The sequence below is a fragment of the Vigna radiata genome, chromosome 6 (assembly GCF_000741045.1).
Source record: "Vigna radiata var. radiata cultivar VC1973A chromosome 6, Vradiata_ver6, whole genome shotgun sequence".
NCBI classification, from domain to species: domain Eukaryota; kingdom Viridiplantae; phylum Streptophyta; class Magnoliopsida; order Fabales; family Fabaceae; genus Vigna; species Vigna radiata.
In genome coordinates this window covers 28,097,167-28,120,635 of record NC_028356.1, presented here as the reverse complement: position 1 = coordinate 28,120,635, position 23,469 = coordinate 28,097,167, and the positions used below count along the sequence as shown (strand labels likewise).

Genomic DNA, 23,469 nt, shown 5'->3' with positions numbered 1-23,469 from the left:
ATTCAAGGTCTTCAATCAATCGTAAGCTGATCAATGTCCATCTTAAATCGAAACACAAAGTCTAGTCTTAGCTTGAGAACTTTCCAGGAAGAAGAAAAAAAAAATCCAAAGCGCGTGGATGTGTAGTCTATGCCAAATATTGACCTAAACCCCTTCATTTAATTATTATAGAAAGACTATTTTATAGTCTTTGCGTCGACGTGAATGACTCCTTGCCTGGTGGGTTGGTCTTCCCTTTTCCTTTTTCCCCAAACACTACCCATTTCCACGCAAATTTACGGGTTTGCCATTTTTCATTCAATTCTATTATTTTCCATTCATGTGACCTACAACCATATACTTGATAAATGTATTTCATCCACCAAATTAAATTTAAAATGTCTACAGATCTAATAAATACATTAAACACAAGTTAATGCTTTACTTTGTAAATATATGTTCATTTTTATTTTTTTAGTATTGTGTTTATTCCTTTATATTTAAATTATTCAGTCACCAAATTTTATGAATATAAATGAAAAAGTGTGAAGATAAAATATAAAAATCCTTAAAATTTAAGTATAAGTTTAAAGTTGTAAAAGTAAAAGTAAAAATAAAAAAAAATATATGGTAGATCTTAGAAATCAATTTCCTCCATTTATCCTAGTAAAAATATTCTAACAAAAATTATAAAACTTTATTGTTTAAAAATAATAAGCCGTTCACCAAAATTTTATGTCACGTAAATGAGTTGAAGAATAATTAAAAGAATAAGGCAACATTGTGAAATACACCGATACAAAATACATAAAGTAAAAAAAAAAAAAAGTTGTTAAGAAAAAATCATTATAAATATATATATTAATTGTTATTTATTAGCTAAGGAAAGAAAAAGAAAAATAGTGGTTAAATTGAGTTTTCAACAAAAACAATTCATTTGAAAAGTAAGGGTACTTTGTTGCGGAGAATTCCAAAGCCGTTGTAGATTTTTGCTATAAATCATTGATCCTCTTTCCAACACATCTTCTCCCACCGACTAAACCATTTTTGAAGGCAAAACTCCATTGAAGAAAAGTTGGAAAGCAGAGAGCATGGATAGAGAGCAAGAAGAGATGCAATTTGTTGGGTTCTTTGGTGTCTACAAAGAAGCCTCCAAGATCATAATTTCATGGCGGAAAATCTTCTCCTACATCACCCTAACACTCATCCTCCCTCTCTCCTTCATCTTCCTCCTCCACATAGAGGTCTCTTCCCTCCTCTTCAGGAAGATTCTCTACAACTCAATAGTCATGGATGAGACAAAGCCCAACACACCTCAATACAACAAGCTCTCCGACATGATCTCTTCTGAATGGATCACTCTGGTGCTCTTCAAACTCGTTTATTTCACTCTGCTTCTCATCTTCTCCCTCCTCTCTACCTCAGCAGTGGTCTACACCATCGCTTCCATCTACACAGCAAAAGACGTAACTTTCAAGAAGGTGATGAGTGTGGTCCCAAAGGTTTGGAAGAGGCTCATGTTGACGTTCTTATGTGCCTTTGCTGCTTTTTTCGCTTACAATATCGTGACCATGGTGGTTATCTTCTTGTTGGCAATTTCAATCGGGTTAAACACCGGTGGGTTTGTGGTTTTTGCTGTGATAGCGGTTTTGTACTTCGTTGGGTTTGTGTACCTCACCGTGGTGTGGCAACTGGCGAGTGTTGTGACTGTGTTGGAGGATTCGTGGGGGGTTCGAGCCATGTTGAGGAGCAAGGAGTTGATAAAGGGAAAGATGGTGTTGTCCATATTCGTGTTTTTTACTCTTGTCGGGTCTTTTGTTTTGATAAGAGTTTTGTTCAAGGAGACTGTGGTGGATGGATGGAGTGTGATCTCTGTCGACAAAACAGCATACGCTGTTCTTTGTTTCTTGCTCTTGTCTTGTTTGTTCCTCTTTGGGCTTGTTGTGCAAACTGTGATCTACTTTGTTTGCAAGTCCTTTCATCATGAGAATATTGACAAATCAGCTTTAGCAGACTATCTTGAAGTTTATCGAGGAGAGTATGTGCCTTTGACAGCCAAGGATGTTCAGCTCGAGCAGTACCAAGTTTAATGTACAACGTAGCTTTGGTATAAACTAATCAAGCATCATGTGTTTCATAAATTCGGATTCTCTCATGAATTTTTTATGCTGTTTATATGTTATGTCTTAACAATATTACTGATATATAAAATATTTTTATGTTTTAAACAACATTGAAAAACACAGCAGATGAGAAGCTGACATTGTGGTTGTATCTGCTATAGTTTATCATCATGTCATCATTTTGAGTGTGAAATTGAAGGGAAAATGAAGAAAACTGATTTATGTATGTGTTTGATTTGCTGCTACAAAATAAATTGTGATGTTGCTTCTTTTGCAGGTGTTAATAAATGGTGCGAGGTGTGTTTTGTTGGTATTAGATTGAGTTTGTGGGTGTGATTAATGTTATGGTAAGCAGTATCTATCAGCGTATTAATTTAGGCACTGAGTATATGTGGTGGAGCAAAAATAGAATCACGATTTGTTGTTCTGAAATGGTAAGAAAATGAAATTTCATTGGTTACTTCTACAAAAGGAGAAAGGTTGTGAATTAACTATGACCCTACAGGCTACATGAATTTATTTTATTCTATTTTTACTGCACTTTTTACGAAAAAGTTCATTTGTAATAAATTGTATTGAACCCGATGGATATCTAGGCAAAATTAAGCATATATTTAGAAAAGAGAAGAAAAATAGATTCAATTTTTTAGAAATTAAAATTAGTTTCTGCGTAAGCTCAAGTTAAAAAAATTTAAAGAAACTATACAAGAGATTTTCTTTAAAAAATTAGTTTATGCATAAACTAATTTCAATATTTTCTTATTTTATTTTTTTAGATTTGCTTATGAAGAACTTCTTCAAAATATGTCTTCATTTGAGAGATTGATCTTTTGGGATGATTTGCAGTGAATTTTTTTTATCACTAATATTAGCTATAGATAGCGAAAAAGGGGTTTTGAATTTTAAGTATTGGTTTTACAATAAGTTGGACTTCTTTGGTTATGCTATAAAGGAAGGAGGAGAAATTTCTAAAATAATCTTGGAATAATATGAATGAGAGTTCTGGATAATAATGAAAAAAAAATTGATTTAAATGACAAATTGATACAAAATAGAATGATAGTTTATCCATAAATGACTACTTAAATGACAAATAAATGTATAATTGAATTAACTACTCATAAACGACACTCTAGTGGATGAAAAAGAGAGTAATGAGTGAAAAAAAGTTATTAGTATTGAGAGAATGATTCAAAGTTATTCTCCCTTTGTAAAGATGTTTTTATATGTATTTTCATATCTTTATATTTTTTCATAATATATCCATATTAAATCTCATTATATTATATTATTGTACCCAAATAATATATATATATATATATATACTAAATATCAAATATTTAATGTTAAAAAATATATATTCTTTTTTCCAATATCAGATATTAAGAAATAAATTTTAATTATATAAATATAAAATAAAAGTATGAAAATAATAATTGAATAAAGATCAAACAATTATATAAAAGAGTAAAGATGACGAAATATGTTTCTTAGACATAAGTTACTAAAATAACAATTAAATTAAATTTTATTATAAGCTTTTTAGGTTATTTAATAAATTAAATGTGTTATAGTAATTTAAAATAGGGATGAATATGAAAATGGGGTATTGGGATAAGTATAAGAAAATTGATGGATAGGATGTTGATCACCTGGTTTTGTGTTGTGTTTTATCATTCAGTTGGTGCAGAAAGACGAAATTGCATGTTATGTCTTGTTTCCGTAACTATAAAGTCATGTTAGTTCCTTTTCACCTAGAGGGTTTTAGTGAGCCGGGAAAAAGGAGAAGTTGTGTTTCGCTTTTAAGGCTTTGACTTGAACTGAATATAAAGCTCTATTAGTAAGACTTTTTTGGAGCAGACAGAGTTTTTACTGGTAAGGCTTGTGGAAAGCAAGGGAAACGAGTCCTGACCTTAAACAATTTGTGGAGCAGGTAGGATGAGCTTGATCATAAGGCTTTTGTGGAGCAAGTAAAGTGACTTTGATCATAAGGTTTTTGTAGAGTAGACAAAGTAAATGGTAGGTTACATGAGAAAGACATATTGGTTCAATATTAGGATGACCCTGACCATAAAGCTTTTATGGAGCATTCAGTGTGGCTCTAATTGTAAGGCTTTTGTGGAGCAGGTAGAATAAACAATAGGTTTCATGGGAAAGTCATATTGTTGAGTATTACTTAAAATTTTATTTCTTGAAAATGTTCGGATATGATTAAACCATTTGTAAACATTAATTATTTATGAAATATCACATTGGACAATATTATGTGACTTGAACAACTTGTGCTACTATGATGAAAAGAAGAAATATTGAATTGTTATACCATATCTGTTGGAGTAAAGATAAATAGACTTAACTTTATCCTAAGTAATTTTTTTATTAAGTTCTTTTACAATGAAACATTAAAAAATATAAATATATCTTTTATGTAAAACAAGTCAAACACATTTTGAAAAAATTTTTAAAAATTCTTCAGATACCCATAAATGGAAGAAGTTTAAAGTTATTTATCTTTAAATATATGTTTGATTAACCTCATGAGACACAACTTTAACAAGGTAAATACATTATCAAATAACCTTTTAAAAAGGTTTTTGAAAAACTCTCTTTTGATTAAATGAAAATAAATAGCATGCAATATAAAAAGATGAATGATAGAGATATTTACATAGATTATTTTCATATCAGTTTGATTGACAAATCCAGACTACGTTACTTCTTGATTAATCTGATGAAGTTTCCATTAATTCAAACTACATGATATGAATATTATTTAGACTTAATCACTTTTGACTAAACTGTGATTATTCTTTGAATACTACCACTTTTGGCTAAGCTATTAGTAGTGTTTGGACTTAATCACTTTTTGCTAAGCATAATTGCTCTTTGAACTTGATCACTTTTTGACTAAAACACTTTTATTACAAAGGTTATGATCTCAAAGATCATAAATTTCATTAACTAAAAAAGATAAATGTCCTAAGACAAATATATGATTATAAATTATTTCTTAGATAGTTATGAACATAAACCTTGTTCTTCCTCGTACACAAAAAAAGTATTAGGATTGTTTGAAATCGTTAAGACAAAATTTTCATAAGCATGGTCCACCTTTCCTCTTTAAAGAGAATTATTTTAATTAGATATAAGAAGAAAATGGTTGTTTCAATTTCCTTTCAATAAGTGAGGTTTACAGGCGTTTCATCTTCAACGATTATTTTTTGAACATGTTAAAGAACACAAATGTGTAAATGCTCTCCATGCAACATTTGATGCACATGGCTTCCTTACTCAACTTCTCTGATACATGACATGAACTTAGGATAGGTAGTTTCCATCTTCTTTATAGTAAGGCACAAAGTTTAATACAATTAATTGACTTTGAGAAATTGGTGTTCCACTTTTTAAAAAAAGGTTACACTCTCTTAAGGAGATCTTGATGTAGACATGTTGTATCAAATCTTAATGGTTATTATGTTAAATACTTTATACACCAAGAAAAGCGACGCTCAACCACAAGTACACCTTGGAAGCTTTAGAAGGCCAACTCGTTTTAGATCATGGTGACTAAAAAGAAATTCACAATAGAATATTGACGCTCCATTTATATTTATCATAATATAGTTTTTCTTGAATCAAAGTAGGCTGAATGTTGAATCGAATCGATATAGACCAAATGTCCAAAATTGGTGCAAGCCAAAGGTCGAACCAATTCGACACATACCAAAGGTCAAATCGATTCGATTGTAGCTGATGGTCAAGACGGCCAGTCAAACCGAAGGTTGAGATGGATCAGGGAAGCCAAAGGTTGAGACAATTTGACAAGAGTTTGAGGAAGAAATGAGTCTGTATGGACTGAAGGTTGATAGAGGTTGGGATAAGCCAAAGGAAGAAACAAGTTAGCTCGGGTTGAAGGTTAAGAGGAGTTAGTTAGGGAAAAAATTGAGATGACTAGACCTGGGCCAAAGGTTGAAACATGTCAATCCTAATTGAGGGTTGAGATGAGTTGGTCAAGCCGAAGGTCGAGCAGATTTGACTGACTCATTTTTGGTTGAATGTTGAGCTAAGTTGGCCTTGGCCGAAGGTTGAGTCAAGTCGGTTTAGGTCTGAAGTGTTAAGAAGTGAACTTTAAGTCTAACTCAACGTTAAAAAAATCAGTTTGTAAGATAAGGTTTGCATCCACTTATATACTATAAATTGACCTTATCTCTAGTTGATGTGAGACTTCTAACACATCTCATTAGGCTGCGGTATATACATCTCAAGTGTGAGACTATACATTAATGGGTGGTTCGATAGTAAGTTGAACAATAGATCTAACAAACAATAAAACTCGTTAGGATAGACTCTAATACCATGTTAAGAAGTGAACTTCTAACTCAATCCTACAAAACCAACTTGTAAGGGAGGTTTTCAGCCCACTTATATATTTTAAATTGACGTTATCTCTAGTCAATGTGAGACTTCTAACATGAAGTTGAGTCGAGTCAATTTGAGCTGAAGGTCAAAAGTAATCGACTCAAGCTAAAGATCAATACAAGTTTATCAGAGCGGTGCAGTGGAATGGTTAGCATGAGCAACAAACCAAGAGGGGGGTGAATTGATTTCTTATCGCAAATCGTGCCTTTAATAATTTTCTCTTGTAATTTAATTTCCTTAAGAATAATTAAGACAATTGTAAAGAAAGTAAGGAAGAGAGAAAATTGTACAAGTGATTTTATACTGGTTCAAATCACAAAGATCGTACGTCTAGTTGTTAATCTCAAATGAAGATTAATGCTCCACTAAAACAAAACTAACAAATTGTTACAATCACAAAAAAAAAAAAAAAACAAGTTTAAGGTTTAAAGCACTTATTTTGTTACCCCAAGAGATGAAACCACTTCCTCTGAAAACCACAAGGGATCAACACCTCCTCTGAATGCTTTATGATGGATGACCACCACCTCCTTTGAATCTTCACAAAGGAAGAACACCTCCTCTAAATCTTCACAAAGGATGACATACTTCACTTAACAACAACAACATCACTCAATCACAACCCTAGTGAAATTTCTCGCTCTATGCCAACACCAAGTTCTCAAAGCCATAACACAAGGGTTACACACAACCCCTATAACACACTTATCATAGCACACAAACAAATAAATAAGATTATCGTATGTCGTGTATATTAGAATGAGAGTCCCAACTTAATATATAGAACTTAATATATAGAGATCTCACTTAGGGATACCTCCAAAAATATGTTGTCAGCTATTTAACACGTGATAATTGATTATCCACTTATAGTAATCGATTATGAATTTAATGAATGCACAACGGTTAAAAACATGCCTAAAAACTCCAATGGCTAGTCGTGATAATCGATTATGGTAAGTCATAATCGATTATCATTAGTTGGTAATCGATTATTCCTGAGACAAAATGAGTTTTTAGTATTTTCGAAAACCTCTCTGTCATAATCGATTATCTTAAGTGCTAATTGATTATTATAGAGTTTTTCTGACTCCAAAACGGATTTTAAAGCATACAATACATGGAATCAAGGATAAATAACATCCTATACATAAAAGTATTAAATTACAAAAGTTTTAATACAAAACAAATATTTATAAAGGTCTTCTTGCAATCTTGAATACTTGAGATATCATCAAAACTTCTAAATTTCATCTTATACTAAAAGAGTTTGTCAGGTTAAAAATAGAGCTCAAGACAAATCGTCTTGGATGGAAGGGTAAAGATTTGTTATCTATATATTATAAAATATAAATTTTTCTTAAAAGAGAAATTAAACTACCAAGGTAATTAAAATCAAAATTATGCCTAAGATTTTGAAAGGTTCATATAATTATAAATCATGGATCGTAACATGGAATATAGATTTTACTTTTTATACAAACATAATATATATCACCAAACCACATCTATGAAAAAAAAAAAAAAATTCCTTGTCAATATTTAATCAAACTTAAGTTTACAAAATTCATCACTTTCTCAATACTTGATTAAACTTAATTCATTTAATATAAATCATTTAAATACAAAAACTAAAGGGATCTTCGTTAGCTTTATCTCATTCGTAAAAGCACATTAATAAGAACACTCTCCTTTTCCGAAAGAGTGGGATAGCAAGAATATCACCTTCTTCACCACCATCTTGGCTTCGACCTTTAACCAAAATAAATGTTTCCTGTGTATCCAAAATTTGTAGTGAAAAAAAAAAATTTAATTTTTAATTGGATAGTGTTATGGTGTTGCAGATTTATATATATTAATTTTTTATTGGGAAATAAATTTTAATAATAATTTGATGAAATGTGATGACAATACATAACAATGAAGTTTTTTAGTTACATTAATTTTTAGATAATGATATTTAGATAATAATTTTTTATAATATTTGAACATTATTTACGTGTCATTTTGTGATTGGTCTAAAATTACTTCATAATCAATAATAATAATTATAAATACCACCATGGATCAATCACATAATTACACGTAGATGATGTTTAAATGTTGTAAAAAAAATTGTCTAAGTATCATTATCCTTAACTTTTAGTTAGATTTAGATTTAATTTAAACTCAATTCATTTATACAAGAAGGTGCAGAGAGGCTGTGCAACAAAAAAATTTAGAGTTATAAGATGGACAATGGTACAATGACATGCCTACGTGACAAAAACATTCAAATGACACTACTTTTCACCTTTTTCTTCTAAAATTACTCTTTTATCTTCAATAAATGTTAAAAAGGAGTAGACCCCACCGTGTCAAATGAATGTTTTTTCAAAAGTGTGTGTCAAAATATCTTTATTCTTATACGATTGGACGATGGTACAATGACATGCCTACGTCGCAAAAACATTCAAATGACACACTACTTTTCACCTTTTTCTTCTAAAATTACTCTTTTATCTTCAATAAATGTTAAAAAGGAATAGACCCAACCGTGTCTAATGAATGTTTACAATTTTGTATGATGATCTTACCAATTTTATTATATTATTATATTACGATTATGCTTAAATTTAACTTGCAAATTATATATAAAATCATAGCAATTAAATTTAAATTTTAACTAATAAATTACTATATAAAAAAATGAAAATTTAAAATATTTTAATTACTCCATTCAAACATTAAAAAAATTTCAACCATAAATACTTTAAATAGTATATGTTTAAATTTTTTTAATTACTAAAATTCTTATCTAAACATGATTTAAATTTTATTATAAGTATATAATATGATTTTCTCCCATTAATCAAGGAAAAGTGTGGGTGCGAAAACACCGACAACCAAAACAATCACCGCAAAAGGCACGCGACTACCTTTAAACGGGTTTTCCATAACCTTCTAAACACTCCTTCACTTTCTGCTTCCTTCCACTTTCCATCGAATCAAAGCAACTTCCAAGGAACCGAATAAAAGAAGAAAAAGAAAGAAAAGCAAAACCCTTCTTAGATCCAATCCATCAAATTAAGAGCCAAGTCCAAGCATTGTCGATTCAATTTCTCATCTGGGATTCTCAATGGATGCTTCGTCTTCCTCGAGTCAACCCGAATTCGATTACTTGTTCAAGCTTCTCTTGATTGGGGATTCTGGCGTTGGCAAAAGCACCCTGCTTTTGAGCTTCACCTCCGATAATTTCGAGGATCTTTCTCCCACCATCGGTTGGTAACATTTAAAATATATATAATTCTCCCACCCTGCTTTTCTTATCTATTTTTTGTAAATTTTAATTCAAGAGCTTCTCTCTGATGATCGGTGTTAGAAGAAATTATAAGGGCTAGAATTTGTAGTTGAAGGTTTGAAGTGTTAGTTACCTAGTGGATTTGTGATGCGTAGAAATGTTACAAACTTACTATACAATCTCTAACACTCTTTTGAAGCACTCTTGAAATTATAAATTTTGGATGGTTCTCACTTCTCATCTATATCCTCTGTCCTGATTTGAAAATTTTTATGATTTCTAATCAATTTCCACCCAAAGAGTGTTGCTAGCAATTTTCTTCTTTTAAGTGATGTAATAGATGGAACGAGATGTGGTTGGTTGGTGATGTCTTTCTAATTCATCTAGACTTATAGGGGTTACTTTTGTTTTATTAACGTCTCATCTTCGAAGAGCTAATTGAGATCTTGGTACTCATTTTGATTAGTCATGTGTTCTTGTGAACTTAATTGTATGGTTCAGTGGCATTGTAGTCCAAGTTACTGGACAGGGTCGAAGTCACCAATCCCAATATTAAGGGTGTAAATGAGTCAACCCAAGCCGAGCACTTGAAAGTCCAAGTTTGGCTTGCAAAAACTTATGACTCTGACTGACTCATTTGTTTAAATGAGTCAAAGTTTTTCTTGGCAGCGACTTGTTTCAAAAATAAGCAACTTTTAGCTTGTTCATATATAAGTGGATTACAATTTGCTAAATATATCTCGTTTCTTATTTGAGATAAACATGTATACACACTGTTACGTGCCCTTTCCAGCCCCTAACACACACACTATCCCTCACACGAGCTTTTAATGTCAAACCTATGATGCTTGAGCATGAGTCATTTGTATAATTAAGCCTAAATCTTAGCCATATGCTTAAGATTATTTGGTTGGTAAAACAAACAAGCTTGTTTGAGTAATTAATGAAATAAGCTCAAATAATTTATTACTAGATTAGTTTATTTACAACGCTAACTTGTATATATTTTGACTCCCAATACACAAGTCAGTACCTAGTCTACATGATTGACAGGCTATGGCCAGTCAGATCAGGCTTCATACACTTGATTGTTTACTGGATCTAGTAGTATCTGTTATAGAGGATCAAATCTAAATAAGGATTGGAGAATACTGGCTTCAATGTTGTGTTAAGTAACATTCTATTGTTTCTAATATTTTATTTTGGTTAAAAGAAATATTGAGTGTTTGTCTGCATCAGTCAAGATTACCCCATTACGAAAGTTTATATCCATGTCGTTTGTTACATAATTATAGAGATTCGTGCAATAATTTATGAGAAAGTTATATTTTCTACTCTGTCATATATGCATTGATTCTTCTTATAATCGTGTTGCAGGTGTAGATTTCAAAGTTAAATATGTTACAATTGGAGGAAAAAAGCTAAAACTTGCTATTTGGGACACAGGTATTTTCAATTATAATTTCTTGAGAGGCCAAATCCCTTTTATTCTGTGTTGTTTTCTTTTGTTGTATACTTTCAAATTCTATATTCGTTGGGGCTTAATAAGGCAAATAACTTTTACCATTGTTATGAACTCATACCGCTAAGTGAGCGTGGAGCTATGGAGCTCTGATGTTTTGATCTTAAATTGCAACATTTTCCATCGCAATTGAAATGAAATTTTTGAATATCTCACCTTTGGTTCATTAACATATATTAGGATGCAACATGGATTTGAGATCAAGATTAAAAATCTTGGCGCTCAGCTTTAAACAGAATTGGGAAAGTTCTGTAACATTGTTTAAAGTCAGCATACAGGAATACATCTTATCAATGATATTGATGTTGCTAATTGATTAATATAGTATATCATAGAATTATACCTCAAATATATTTTCTTGATATTCAGCATATATGCAATGTGTATTTAACAGAACACAAAATGCTCTGCCTATTTTATGCAGTATATGTCTCATATACAGAGATCAAAAGCATCTGATATACTGAATTCTGCATTTGTTGCAAATTTGTTTAACTTATCCTTCAAAGAAGTCATGTCATCCTTCATTTGAATAACTTAATTGCAATACTTTGTATTTTCTCTTTGTGCAGCGGGACAGGAAAGGTTTAGAACACTTACTAGTTCATATTATAGAGGAGCTCAAGGAATAATTTTGGGTATGTTTCATGATTTTCTCTGTACTTCGAAATATTTTTGTTTGCTATCCAATGCATATGCTGTACACTTCATTTCTTATTTGTTTAATTTTTGGTATCTTGTTGAACTGTAAATCATACAACATGGCTCTGTATAGTTTGTACATATTTCAATTTATGAATATATACTGTATAAATATAACAAACTGGTGATTAAAATGGATTCATTGATGACATATATGTTGTCATTGTTTTCCTTTGATGATGACCTTGCATGTGTATGGTGTCATTAAATGTTGAATTTATGTTGTGCATAAAACACATTTTGTCAAATGATTTTGCAAGTTTATTATTATATGTGAAGAACTGTCCAGTGGTAGAGTTGCACCTTGGTACGTTCCCTTAGTGAGGAGCCTTCCAGCACCTGGTATGTTGAGATGTCATGGTTAAGTTTCTGTCAGCGATATGACCTTGACTTGCAGGAGATTTGCTTCAGATTGAATATATAGTAAACTAAATACAACTGCAACGAGAATGTTGGACATATTGCATAGGTTATTTATAGATGGTGGACGTGTTTTTGTTTCCAAATATGATGTGACTGTTTAAATTGTTTATGCATAGAATCATATTCTTCTGCAGTTTATATTATAAATCTATTCAATGATTCTTGGTTGTTTATGTACAGTATATGATGTCACAAGGCGGGAAACTTTTACGAATCTATCTGATATATGGGCTAAAGAAATTGACCTTTACTCAACCAATCAAGATTGCATCAAGATGCTTGTAGGAAACAAAGTTGATAAGGTGTGCTGTTAGTGAACTTTTTTGTTACTCTTAATTCTAAAAAATTGAGGGTCATTCTTGATTCATTAATACTGAAAGTTGCAAATGCTGCCCTTGTGAGCTGTCATATTCAAAGTTGGCATGGAAGAAAGTAATCCTCGTCCTAATAGGCTCTCTTATTTCAGGAAAGTGAAAGAGTTGTCAGCAAAAATGAAGGGATAAACTTTGCAAGGGAATATGGATGTCTGTTTACTGAGTGCAGTGCAAAAACAAGAGTCAATGTTGCACAATGTTTTGATGAGCTTGTAATGAAGGTACACATATAATGCAGCTCTTCCAAAAATCCTCAAATCAAGGAAACAGCAAGCAGGGGGACACTAAAATATTTGAAATGTTTATTATTGCTATTCTTGGGTTCTTTGGTGATGCCTTCTCATAAAATATTTTTAGAACAACTTAACTTCAAGCAATGAAATGAACAGTAACATAGGAAACTTTGTTACGATGAACAGAATTAGCCTCTTGTTATTAGGATACAAACCGTGGGAATGGTTGAAAAGAGAAGTGAAACCTATTATATGGTTGAAAATATTTTTTATCACAATTAAAGATTCTTAAGTTTATTAATGCAAACAAAAATTACCCATAAGCTGCAGCCATTGTGCCTGTTATATGGGATATAAATCTCCAAAATAAAACAAATCCTGGCCCAATGGGAAGGGCAATCTTAGTTGTCTGAGATAACTGGAACCAAAAGAAACAATGGAAAATAAAATACAAAACAACTGACAGTGAGCTCACAATATTGAGAACTGTACTTGCTCTGCAATTCATAAACAATACCAATCTTGGTAGCCATAACAGCTTCTCTGTTCGTATTTAAATGGAGTACCTTTGTCTTTTATTTCTTACCTCCATGAAATGCCAGCAACATGTTGGGCTGTAAGCTTGAAATGGTTAGTTTAATGTAGCTAAGTGAAGTTTGGTGCCAGCTCAAACACCCAAACTTTTGTATGTCCCATCTATTTTTGTTCACAAAATACCATTTCTTATTGACATAGATTGCAAGATTTACTTTTTGGAAACTTTTTGTCAATAGAATTTAGGGTGTTGTTACTTCTATTTATTTGTATAAATTACAAGTCAACACCCTCATAAAAATGAAAGAAATGCTTCAAATTTGAGTTTTCATGTTTATTTGCAGATTTTGGAGACACCAAGTCTCTTGGCTGAGGGCTCATCTGGTGGGAAAAAGAACATCTTCAAACAGAAAGCACAAAATTCTGATGCTACAAGTGGTGGCTGCTGCTCATGATTTACATGTTTAAGGGGGCTTTCACCTTCCCCTTCTTGGTATGGTCTGGATTTCAAGGGCAATTAAATTCATTACGTGTAACAAAGTAACTTTATTACAGCATGTATATCAAGATTAAATTATTTTTCTTCTCAAGAATTTACCTTATGTTTAAAGATCTCAAATTTTATTTGGTTTAAGCAATCATCTGGGCATAGTTCACAGTGCACCTGCATATGAATACCGTTTTTTTGTATAACGCTTTCGATGTTTTAACATGATCAACGGTGTGCTTCACACATAGTAGGGGACATTTTTCGTCGACAAACGCGTAGCAGTTATTAAGCTAGCATTTATTCGACATAAAAGTAGTATGCAACATCATATATTTGTTTAATCTGCAACCCATGGTCCAACGTATCTTGTTATCAAATTAACAACTAATTATTCATGGTCATTGCATATTAGAGTCAAATTATAATTAGAAAAGAACAATTGGAACATTACATTATTTGACTCAGAGGATTGAGGACAGGGCAAAAGAAAACACTTTGCATCGTGCTTTAAATGTGTATACAGTCTTAATTAGAAGCCTGTCAGATCATTGTCATTTCATGATGCTGATAAGGATTGATTTATCTCTGAAACATGAATTCTGAAACATAATAAGCGAACAAGCATATCGATAATGAACAAAACTAAGAAAATAGGTTCTCTACTTAACTTTTTCCATATTTTTCCCAACACTTAGCGGTTTATAATGGATTTAAAACATGAAATGATTTTAAAACTTTGTTGGTCAGTGTGTTTTCGAAATTTTAATAAAATTTGAAAAATTTTACAAGATGTCGTCTCAGGGTGGAATAGGTAGCATATTTTCTCTATTTTGGTAACTATGACAGGCGGAAGAGAGTTTGTTTACTTTTTAAAAATCGAAACTTAATTAACTTGAAATGCGTTAGGAAACAAAAACGTCAAATAAATACCCAGTCATTTGAACAATCTTTAACTTTTAATAAATAAACTAAAATTTTAGAAACATTAGAAATGAAATTATATTAACAAAATATTTGCATGACGTAAGAGATTTTACTGGGGCTCGCAATCTATTAAACTCATCGTTCGACTTGCAATGAATTGAAGTTTCATTATAGGTTAAAGTTATAAATCAATTTTAGTGTTAAATTTGTGCACAGTTGGTTCTATGGTGTAGTGGTTAGCACTCTGGACTTTGAATCCAGCGACCTGGGTTCGACTCCCGGTAGGACCTTTTCCTTTTTCCCTTTGTCAAAGTTATTTTCCTTTTCCTTTTTTTTGTCAAAATTATTTTCTTTATAGCCTTCTGGTCCAGATAATAACGAAAAAGGTGCACTGACACCAATACAGAAAAATGAAGACGCAACTTTCAGGTGGAGAAAAAGAAAAAAACAATTTTGATATAAAGTATTTCCGAAATCCTGAAAGCCCAAGAAAGAAGGAAGAGAGAAAAAAGCAGCATTGAGAAGTCCAAAAGGAAAGGCCCACAGACAGCTCCAAAAGCCACTCTCCATCTATTCATTGATTGTATTCGAAAACGAAAATGATGATGATGAGATAGGCACTGTCACTGGGACACAATGCGCTTAAAAAACTGTTTTCTCCCGCGAAAAAGCAGTTCCCGTGAATTACAATATTGCGCATCAGAACTGTAAAGCCTACACTTCCTCGTGACCCCTTCCCCTTCTCTTCCATTCCTTTTTCTCTCTTTCTTTCTCCTCTTTGCTTCTCTTCTCAGCTTTGCGTATTGCCACGCACCATGGTGAAGGAAACGGAGTACTACGATATCCTCGGGATCACTCCCTCTGCCTCCGAAGACCAAATTCGCAAGGCCTATTACCATAAGGTTATTCAATCTACTTCAACTAACTATTCTCCTTCTTCCTTTCCTTTGATTTTACTTTCTTTCTTCTCATTTTCTTAATTGCTTCCTTACTGCTACAGGCAATGCAAGTTCATCCCGATAAAAACCCGAACGATCCTCGCGCTGCCGAGAAGTTCCAGGTAGCTCCACTCCACCACTGCAATCTCTTACGCTTAACTATAATTTAATCGTAATGCACTCATACAATCATATATTGCCGTAATTATTATTATTATTAATGATGATGATGATAATAAATGATTATTAAACATTCTTAAATACTGTTATATTGCTTTTCCACAGTATATAATCTATTTTAATATTATGGTTAGAGAAAAAAGATACTATGTTTGTGTGGAGAAATTTTTTATAAATATTTTCAGGAAAAAAAAATATTTTTTTATACGTTAAAATTAGGTTATGTGTAAATTTAAAATAATAATTTAAAGAGATTATATGAAAATAATAATTTAAATCAATTGATGCAGAAACTTTTTTTTTCTATATTATAAGGACTTTGTGAACAAGTATTCGTGTAATGTTTTTAAGTATATGTTTAACTTTTTGTGAAAGCAGATATTGGGTGAAGCGTACCAAGTTTTGAGTGATCCGGTTCAGAGGAATTCGTACAATCAAAATGGGAAGCATTCTGTATCGAGGTACTTATGATGATGACGATTTTCAGCTTAAATGCCAATGTGGAAATTCATGGTATTTGCTAACAATTTGACTTGATTAGCTTTAATTATTGTGATGAGTGTTATTAAAATAAAGAAAGAAATACTGGGCCTGATTAGCGTTCAGTGGTAATGTTACTTTTACCCAAGTCTTCATTTTGATTTGTGAATAGACATCTGAGCCCCAATCTTACTTTGACTTGACTAAGAGTACAATCTGGGTTAAGAAAGTGCAAATTCCTCATTCCTCATGTGTCATAAAGAGAAAGAAATGTAAGAAAATAAGACTGTTCGAATAAATAAAAGTCAAAAGAGGATCAGTATACGCTCTGTTTTATTGTCTTAAGGGTTCATTAGTATTAATAATTTAATTAAGGAGTTATTTATTTAACAAAAGATTTAATTGTAGAAGAACCGAAATTTAGTAAACTTATTTTAATCAGCTTCGTAAATTATAATTGAAATACAGTTTAAAATAAATCATGATATGTTGAAAGCTTCCTAAATTATCCACTAGAATTGGTCCAGTGACTGAGGGTTTAGGGAGTTTAACTTGGATTGTAGGATCAAACATGTCATTTAAAAGTAAAGGTGTCCTTAATCGTGATCTTCATTGAAGAAGTTTTTCTTTTAATACATTAATCAATGGATTCCTTGACAGGGAAACTATGCTTGACCCCATGGCTGTCTTTGCCCTGCTCTTTGGAAGTGAATTATTTGAGGACTACATAGGGCATCTGGCTGTGGCATCAATGGCTTCTTCTGAGCTTGCTGATGAGAGTGAAGATCCTGATAAACTGAATGAGAAGTTAAAGGCAAGAAAGTTTTACATTAACTTTTCATCATTACTTTGGCTGTATTAATGTGCTTTTTGTTAGAGAAAAAAAACTAACGTTATTGGGCCTTTAGGTTGCTATAATCGTTTTCAATGATAGGTTTCCCGATCTCACTACATTTTCGCACTTTCTCTTATTATGAGAAAACAATATCAAATTAGGAAATTGTCGAATATGTAGAAGCTCATAATTTTGGTTTACTATGGCAATAACACAAATTTCTGACCACGACCTGCCTTTTACTTTCGATTGGAGCAATTTTTGTTTATCTTAAAATCACGATTTATCATTAGTGAGACGTTTTGATTCATTGATCAGCAAAATGAAATGTGAATTTTATTAACTTAGAAGTCATTGCTGAAGTAGTGAAAATTAATTTGATGTGTTTTGAAGAATAATTTTTCTTTTTCTATTTTTTGTAGTTTGATATTATATTATTTAGTTGTGCTAAGTATTCTATACCCATTGTTCTCATGTAAAAAATCATTTGTACTCTATGACTGATTTTTTTGTCTAGGAAATTGAAATATGTGCACAATCCCTACTGTCATATATTGCTTCTGCATCTTTTATTCAATATTTCCCTTGACTCTGAGTATATATAGACGATTTTATAACCATTCCACTTCATTAAGTTCTTGGACTCATTTAACCTTGTTGCATCAGCTGGTGATAAGATGACAATGACAGTGACATTGACAATTTAGCTATGCTTTATATAGTTGATTTGAGAGAAAAGCGGCGAGAGGTTTTTATTTTCTTTTAATTTTACCTTCATTTTCTATATTTCATATAGGCTGTCCAAAGAGAAAGGGAAGAAAAGCTAGCAAGAAATTTGAAAGATTATCTTGCCCAATATGTTCGTGGTGACAAAAAGGGATTCTTCCTACGAGCAGAATCTGAAGCAAGACGGCTTTCTCGTGCTGGTTAGTGAACTTTGAGCTGCCTTTATTTGTAATACTTGGGACGAACCACATGATGCCATCGCTTGTCATTCAGTGTTGTAAACGTTGAACCTTAAACAGAGGATGCCCCATGAAACTCCTAACATTTCTCTGATTGAAATTTTAAACTACTTAAGGCAGACATTTTGCCATAAAAAAAAAACTCGAATGGTTTTCCCCCATGATAGATGGTACAGAATCTCATAGTAAAGACTGACATTATGGATAATTGTTCGTAGCATGTTATTTATCAATGATATAATCAATTAGATTAGTCTCCGCTGTCTCTGAATGCAGCATTTGGAGTAGACATGTTACATACCATCGGCTACATATATTCAAGACAGGCAGCACAAGAACTAGGGAAAAAGGCCATTTATCTTGGAGTGCCATTTTTGGCTGAATGGGTACGCAATAAAGGACATTTCTGGAAATCACAACTCACAGCTGCTAAAGGTCAGTTACATGACCAAACCCTCACTTAAAAGTCTGTTGCATTTCCTGAGGTTAGCTATTTCAAATGATGTTTTAATTTTATTGATCACGTGCAATTTAGGTGCTTATCAGTTAATTCAGCTTCAAGAAGACATCCGCAAGCAATTCAAAATGGATGGTAGTAGTGGCCCTGAAAATGATGTTGACTCTCACATTCGCCTCAATAAGGACACATTGATCAGTTCCTTGTGGAAGTTAAATGTAGTAGACATAGAAGTAACCCTTGTACACGTGTGCCAAATGGTGAGTTCATAACTCAATTTATTTATCTAACAAGAAAGGATGCGTAGCTTCATAGTTGATCAGGACACAGGTTATTGTATTAATTGTCGTTTATCCAGATAAAATGAAGCTCTTGGTGGGAAAAAGTAACTACTAATTTCCACACGCTGAAATGGTTAATAGTATGTTAGCTAGAAAGCCTGAGACAGTAAAGCCTAACATAGTCCGAGACGAGTTATAATGAATTCTATATGACTTCTTTTTTAAGATTTTTTTTTTCTGCTGCGAACAGAACAAAAGACGTGAAATGGCTAACTAGCATATTGTTGTTCATACGTTTATCGTTGCAGGTGCTAAAGGAAAACAATGTCAAGAAAGAGGAACTTAAAGTTCGGGCTACTGCTCTTAAAATTCTTGGGAAGATATTTCAGGTGCAAATTCAGTTACCTTAGTGACTAGCTTTCAGGTTTCTCTGAATATATAGGCTGTCAATTGTTCTTCATAATAACTTTTGGGTAAAATAACATTTTATTCCTATAATATATGACTGATTTCGTTTTATACTTTTAAAAATATGGGTCTGCTTAAATTCCTATTAAATATTTATTCATTCTATTATATAATGTCATGTTAACGATGACGTGACCAGTAGAAAATATAAAACTATTCCAATGTTTTCTGAATAATACTAAAATGAATATATTTCAATATAAAGTGAACTAAAATGAAAATATTTAATTATAAGAAATAATTCTCTTTTGCTGCTTGTTAGAAATACTTCCTTTTTTGTACTTATAAAGAATACTCATACTGAATACATGATAGTTTTATAGATTTCCCCCTTAAAATAAGACATATATATATATATATATATATATATATATATATATATATATATATATATATATATATANATATATATATATATATATATATATATATATATATATATATATATTACAGAGATATAAACAATTTCTTAAAGTAGATCCATGAAAACATATACTACATCACTAAACATTGTTTCAGTATAACTTTTGTTATCTGCACGATGCTCTGCCCCATGCCACCCTTTCCCCATGGTCTAAGCATGATACCTATCTGTCTCTGACACGAGGTAAACTTCAAAATGTTTAGATACATAAAAGAAAATCAAAGACAATTATGTACCTTTATAATATAACAGGTAATCTGTGTCTTCATATATAAATTCTTTGCAATTTGCATATTATTTTAAGGCCAGATTCGTGCCCCACAAGGGCGCAAAGCAAGTTACCATCATCAAGTTTGCTGATAATTAAAACTAATGCTTCCTTCAGGACAAGTATCCAAAAGGAGAAACATTGAGGAAGAAGATTGCAGCTAATTCTGATGACGAAGGAAGCACTTCTGATTCTTCAGACGATGAATCGCCTAGAGCAATTTCCTATCGAACTCCCTTTTTCACGCAGGTATATGTGGAAATATTTACACCTAATCACAAAAGTTATGTTTATACCACCATGTATGCACGATACTCTGATTACGAAAATACGTACACATTTATTCTTTCTTCTGCAGGGTCTCGGTAGACTTTTCAAATGCCTCTGTAATCCAGCATTTGATGTGGATGATGAAGAGATAGTTTACAAAAGCAAATGACTCATATGAACTTAAAGACACTACGGAACAAAATATCAGCCCTTTCAATATTTTGTTCGTGAGATGATATACTAAAAGGACTTTTCTGATACCCTCTGAACGTAGTTTTGGGAAGAATGGGGCAAGCCGTGAATAATCAATCATATTTTTTTGTTGCTTGTTGTCATAGTCTTCGCCCTCAAGTTTACATGTGTCATAACACTTGGTCAAGTGTAAAATTTCTGTCAAATCCACAACACTTTTTCTTTTCTTTTTCTTTTGTATGTCACAAAATTGGAAATGAATAGTAACTTCTATATGGAAATTCAGTGTCATGCTTTTAGCAAATTATAGATTCCAAATACGGCACTATGAATTTCTTAACACTAGCAAATGAGTATAATAGTTTTAGATGCTGACTTTTCTTATATAAACATGTTATTTTTTTTTTATCAGTAAGTGAGACATAACTTACTAAGAGCAGAATATATAAAGTTTTGGTATCCTCAAAATGGTTAGAACAGTGGCCTGATTGTAAACAATATATTATGGCTAGACAAGTCTGAAACCATTGTAATGCTCAACTGCTTCCAACACTTTGGACATATACTCAGGGGTTGTAATGCTTCCTTCATAGGCCTATATAATTAATGGGGTGTATGTATTACAGGTTAGCTTCATCAAAAGTCTGAGATATACTGATCTACATAAAAAACAATCTCACCTCAACTAAAGATTAAGATGAGCGAACCAAAACCAAAACCGAACTATGGATCCAGATATAAGTTGAACTAAACTAATGGCACAAGTTTTACAAAATTTAATTTAAATTACTTTTTTAAAAAATAAATTTTGAATTTAAAACTTGATCCAAATATTTGAATCTAAATATTTAGATCTAAATTAAAAAAAAAAAAATCCAAAACTAATTCTAAAACAAAAATAGATTTGGGTCTCCAATCCAATTATTTGAATCTACGTTGAACCTAAATTGAATGTTTAAAAATCTAAATCCACTCCTATTTGTTACAAGGCTATTTCACCCTCCACCTCCAACACTTCATCTTGTCTCTCTAACTTTTTCAAAAAATTCTTTCTTAACCTTAATAAATATTTTTTAACTCTTTTCTCCTGCACCCCTTTAAATCTACACTCTTTTAATAAAAAAATTTAAAACTTTGTTTCTTATTTATAATTTAATAAATATGTAATTTAATTTAAAAATATAATATTATTAATATATTTTCATATTTTAATAATTATTAAAATATAATTTGTATTATTATAATAATTATATTAAAATAGTTAAAATAAAATAATTAAAATAAAAGTAATAATATAAAATATGATTTAATATATATATATATATATATAAGTATATTAAATTAATGAAATAAGATTTCTAAATTTTTAGATTTCTTCATTATTATTACTTTAATTTTAATTTTTTAATATTATTATTGTAATAATATAAATTATATTTTAATAGTTATTTAAATAAAAAATATATTAAATAATATTAAATTTTTAAATTAAATCAAATGGTCAATAAATTATAAATAAAAAATAAACTTTTAAAAGCTTTCTTATCGGAAATGGAAATCCGATTACTATGTATGTATCAGATACAATACAATATTCGATGATTATTTTTCTTTTTAAATTTTATTTTTTATTTAAAATTTATTAGTAATTTAATTTAATTTAATATCTTTATATATATCAAATCAGATTTTATATTATTATTTTTGTTTTTTTTTTATTTGTATTACTTTTATGTTAATTATTTTAGTTTTAACTTTTTTAATATAATTATTATAATAATACAAATTATACTTTAATAATTATTAAAATAAGAAAAAAATACTAAATTATATTAGATTTTTAAATTATATTAAATAGTTATTAAATTATAAATAAAAAACAAAGTTTTAAAAATTTGTTAGAAGGATGTAGTGTTAAAGAAGTATATGGTTACTCTAATAAAAAGAGAACAAGTTAAAAAAATATTTATTAAGATTAAGAAAGAAATTTTCTAAAGGGAAATTAAAAGTGTAGGAAGGACGAAATGTTTGAAGTGTAGGATAAAACATAAAATAAAATTTTTGAAAAAATTAAAAGTGTCAATATTAAAAGATTAAAATTGTAATTGGAGGTACAAATAATATATTGGAAGTGTAAGATGAAAGATCCTTGTTTGAAATATAATGCTAACGCATGTTAAGCCCATGAACCCACAGGGGTAGCGGCTGCAATAGCAAATAAAATACTAAAAGAAATATGCCAAAATTGCAAAAGTACCAAGTACTTTTACTATTATATTGTTAATTCTACCATATCACATATAACTTAATAGAAACATGTCACGTACATTAATTATTTTAATACTTAGCAATCCCGTGAAATAAGTTTATAAGATTACAACAAGTCAAGTACCAAAAGCTTATATGAAGTATATATGTTTACTAAAATAACGTTTTATTGAAATATACCTATAACTTGTACTTATCAAAGCTGCCTCTACCTTATAATATATACATGTTATACATTACTATATAAGAAAACAAAATCACATCCATAAAAGTCTTGCAACAATTTCATGTATTATTAAAAAAAAACAATGTAGTAAAACGCCGAATGTTGCAGTTGACTCTTCATTTCAGTTTATTTTCTTTTGTATATAACTATGCATAATTGTTCAACAGTTATTTGTTGGTATTTTCTTTTGTTATGTTTTTTGTAATGTGGAAGA

General features: G+C 30.9%; 3 protein-coding genes and 1 non-coding gene across 4 annotated transcripts; all 4 read left to right on the top strand.

Moving 5' to 3' along the window:
* Positions 1 to 956: 956 nt before the first annotated feature.
* Positions 957 to 2,592, top strand: LOC106763146. The gene is made up of 2 exons (XM_014647346.2): positions 957 to 2,086; positions 2,380 to 2,592. The coding sequence occupies exon 1, from the start codon at positions 1,071 to 1,073 to the stop codon at positions 2,067 to 2,069; it is 999 nt and encodes a 332-aa protein (XP_014502832.1). The 5' UTR covers positions 957 to 1,070; the 3' UTR covers positions 2,070 to 2,086; positions 2,380 to 2,592.
* A 6,808-nt stretch (positions 2,593 to 9,400) lies between these two features.
* On the top strand, positions 9,401 to 14,252 carry LOC106765329 (ras-related protein RABC1). The gene is made up of 6 exons (XM_014649909.2): positions 9,401 to 9,781; positions 11,179 to 11,247; positions 11,896 to 11,961; positions 12,629 to 12,750; positions 12,915 to 13,043; positions 13,934 to 14,252. Exons 1-6 carry the CDS (start codon positions 9,640 to 9,642, stop codon positions 14,042 to 14,044), a joined length of 639 nt encoding a protein of 212 aa, XP_014505395.1. The 5' UTR covers positions 9,401 to 9,639; the 3' UTR covers positions 14,045 to 14,252.
* Positions 14,253 to 15,221: 969 nt separating this feature from the next.
* Positions 15,222 to 15,293, top strand: TRNAQ-UUG. Its single transcript has one exon. It is a non-coding gene; the product is annotated as a tRNA-Gln (tRNA).
* Positions 15,294 to 15,437: 144 nt separating this feature from the next.
* Positions 15,438 to 21,092, top strand: LOC106764207 (chaperone protein dnaJ 10). Its single transcript, XM_014648450.2, has 10 exons — positions 15,438 to 15,905; positions 16,004 to 16,063; positions 16,500 to 16,582; positions 17,262 to 17,415; positions 18,233 to 18,362; positions 18,678 to 18,836; positions 18,937 to 19,118; positions 19,448 to 19,528; positions 20,417 to 20,548; positions 20,658 to 21,092. Exons 1-10 carry the CDS (start codon positions 15,819 to 15,821, stop codon positions 20,736 to 20,738), a joined length of 1,149 nt encoding a protein of 382 aa, XP_014503936.1. The 5' UTR covers positions 15,438 to 15,818; the 3' UTR covers positions 20,739 to 21,092.
* Positions 21,093 to 23,469: the final 2,377 nt, after the last annotated feature.

What these genes read in the sequence shown, in the direction of transcription:
- LOC106763146 (XM_014647346.2), top strand. Translation starts at nt 1,071, where the DNA reads ATGGATAGAGAGCAAGAAGAGATGCAATTTGTTGGGTTCTTTGGTGTC.
- LOC106765329 (XM_014649909.2), top strand. Translation starts at nt 9,640, where the DNA reads ATGGATGCTTCGTCTTCCTCGAGTCAACCCGAATTCGATTACTTGTTC. An exon ending in TAGGAAACAAAGTTGATAAG is followed by an intron (nt 12,751 to 12,914) that starts GTGTGCTGTTAG and finishes CTCTTATTTCAG; the next exon opens with GAAAGTGAAAGAGTTGTCAG. An exon ending in TTGATGAGCTTGTAATGAAG is followed by an intron (nt 13,044 to 13,933) that starts GTACACATATAA and finishes GTTTATTTGCAG; the next exon opens with ATTTTGGAGACACCAAGTCT.
- LOC106764207 (XM_014648450.2), top strand. Translation starts at nt 15,819, where the DNA reads ATGGTGAAGGAAACGGAGTACTACGATATCCTCGGGATCACTCCCTCT. An exon ending in AACTGAATGAGAAGTTAAAG is followed by an intron (nt 17,416 to 18,232) that starts GCAAGAAAGTTT and finishes TATTTCATATAG; the next exon opens with GCTGTCCAAAGAGAAAGGGA. An exon ending in TTCTTGGGAAGATATTTCAG is followed by an intron (nt 19,529 to 20,416) that starts GTGCAAATTCAG and finishes TGCTTCCTTCAG; the next exon opens with GACAAGTATCCAAAAGGAGA.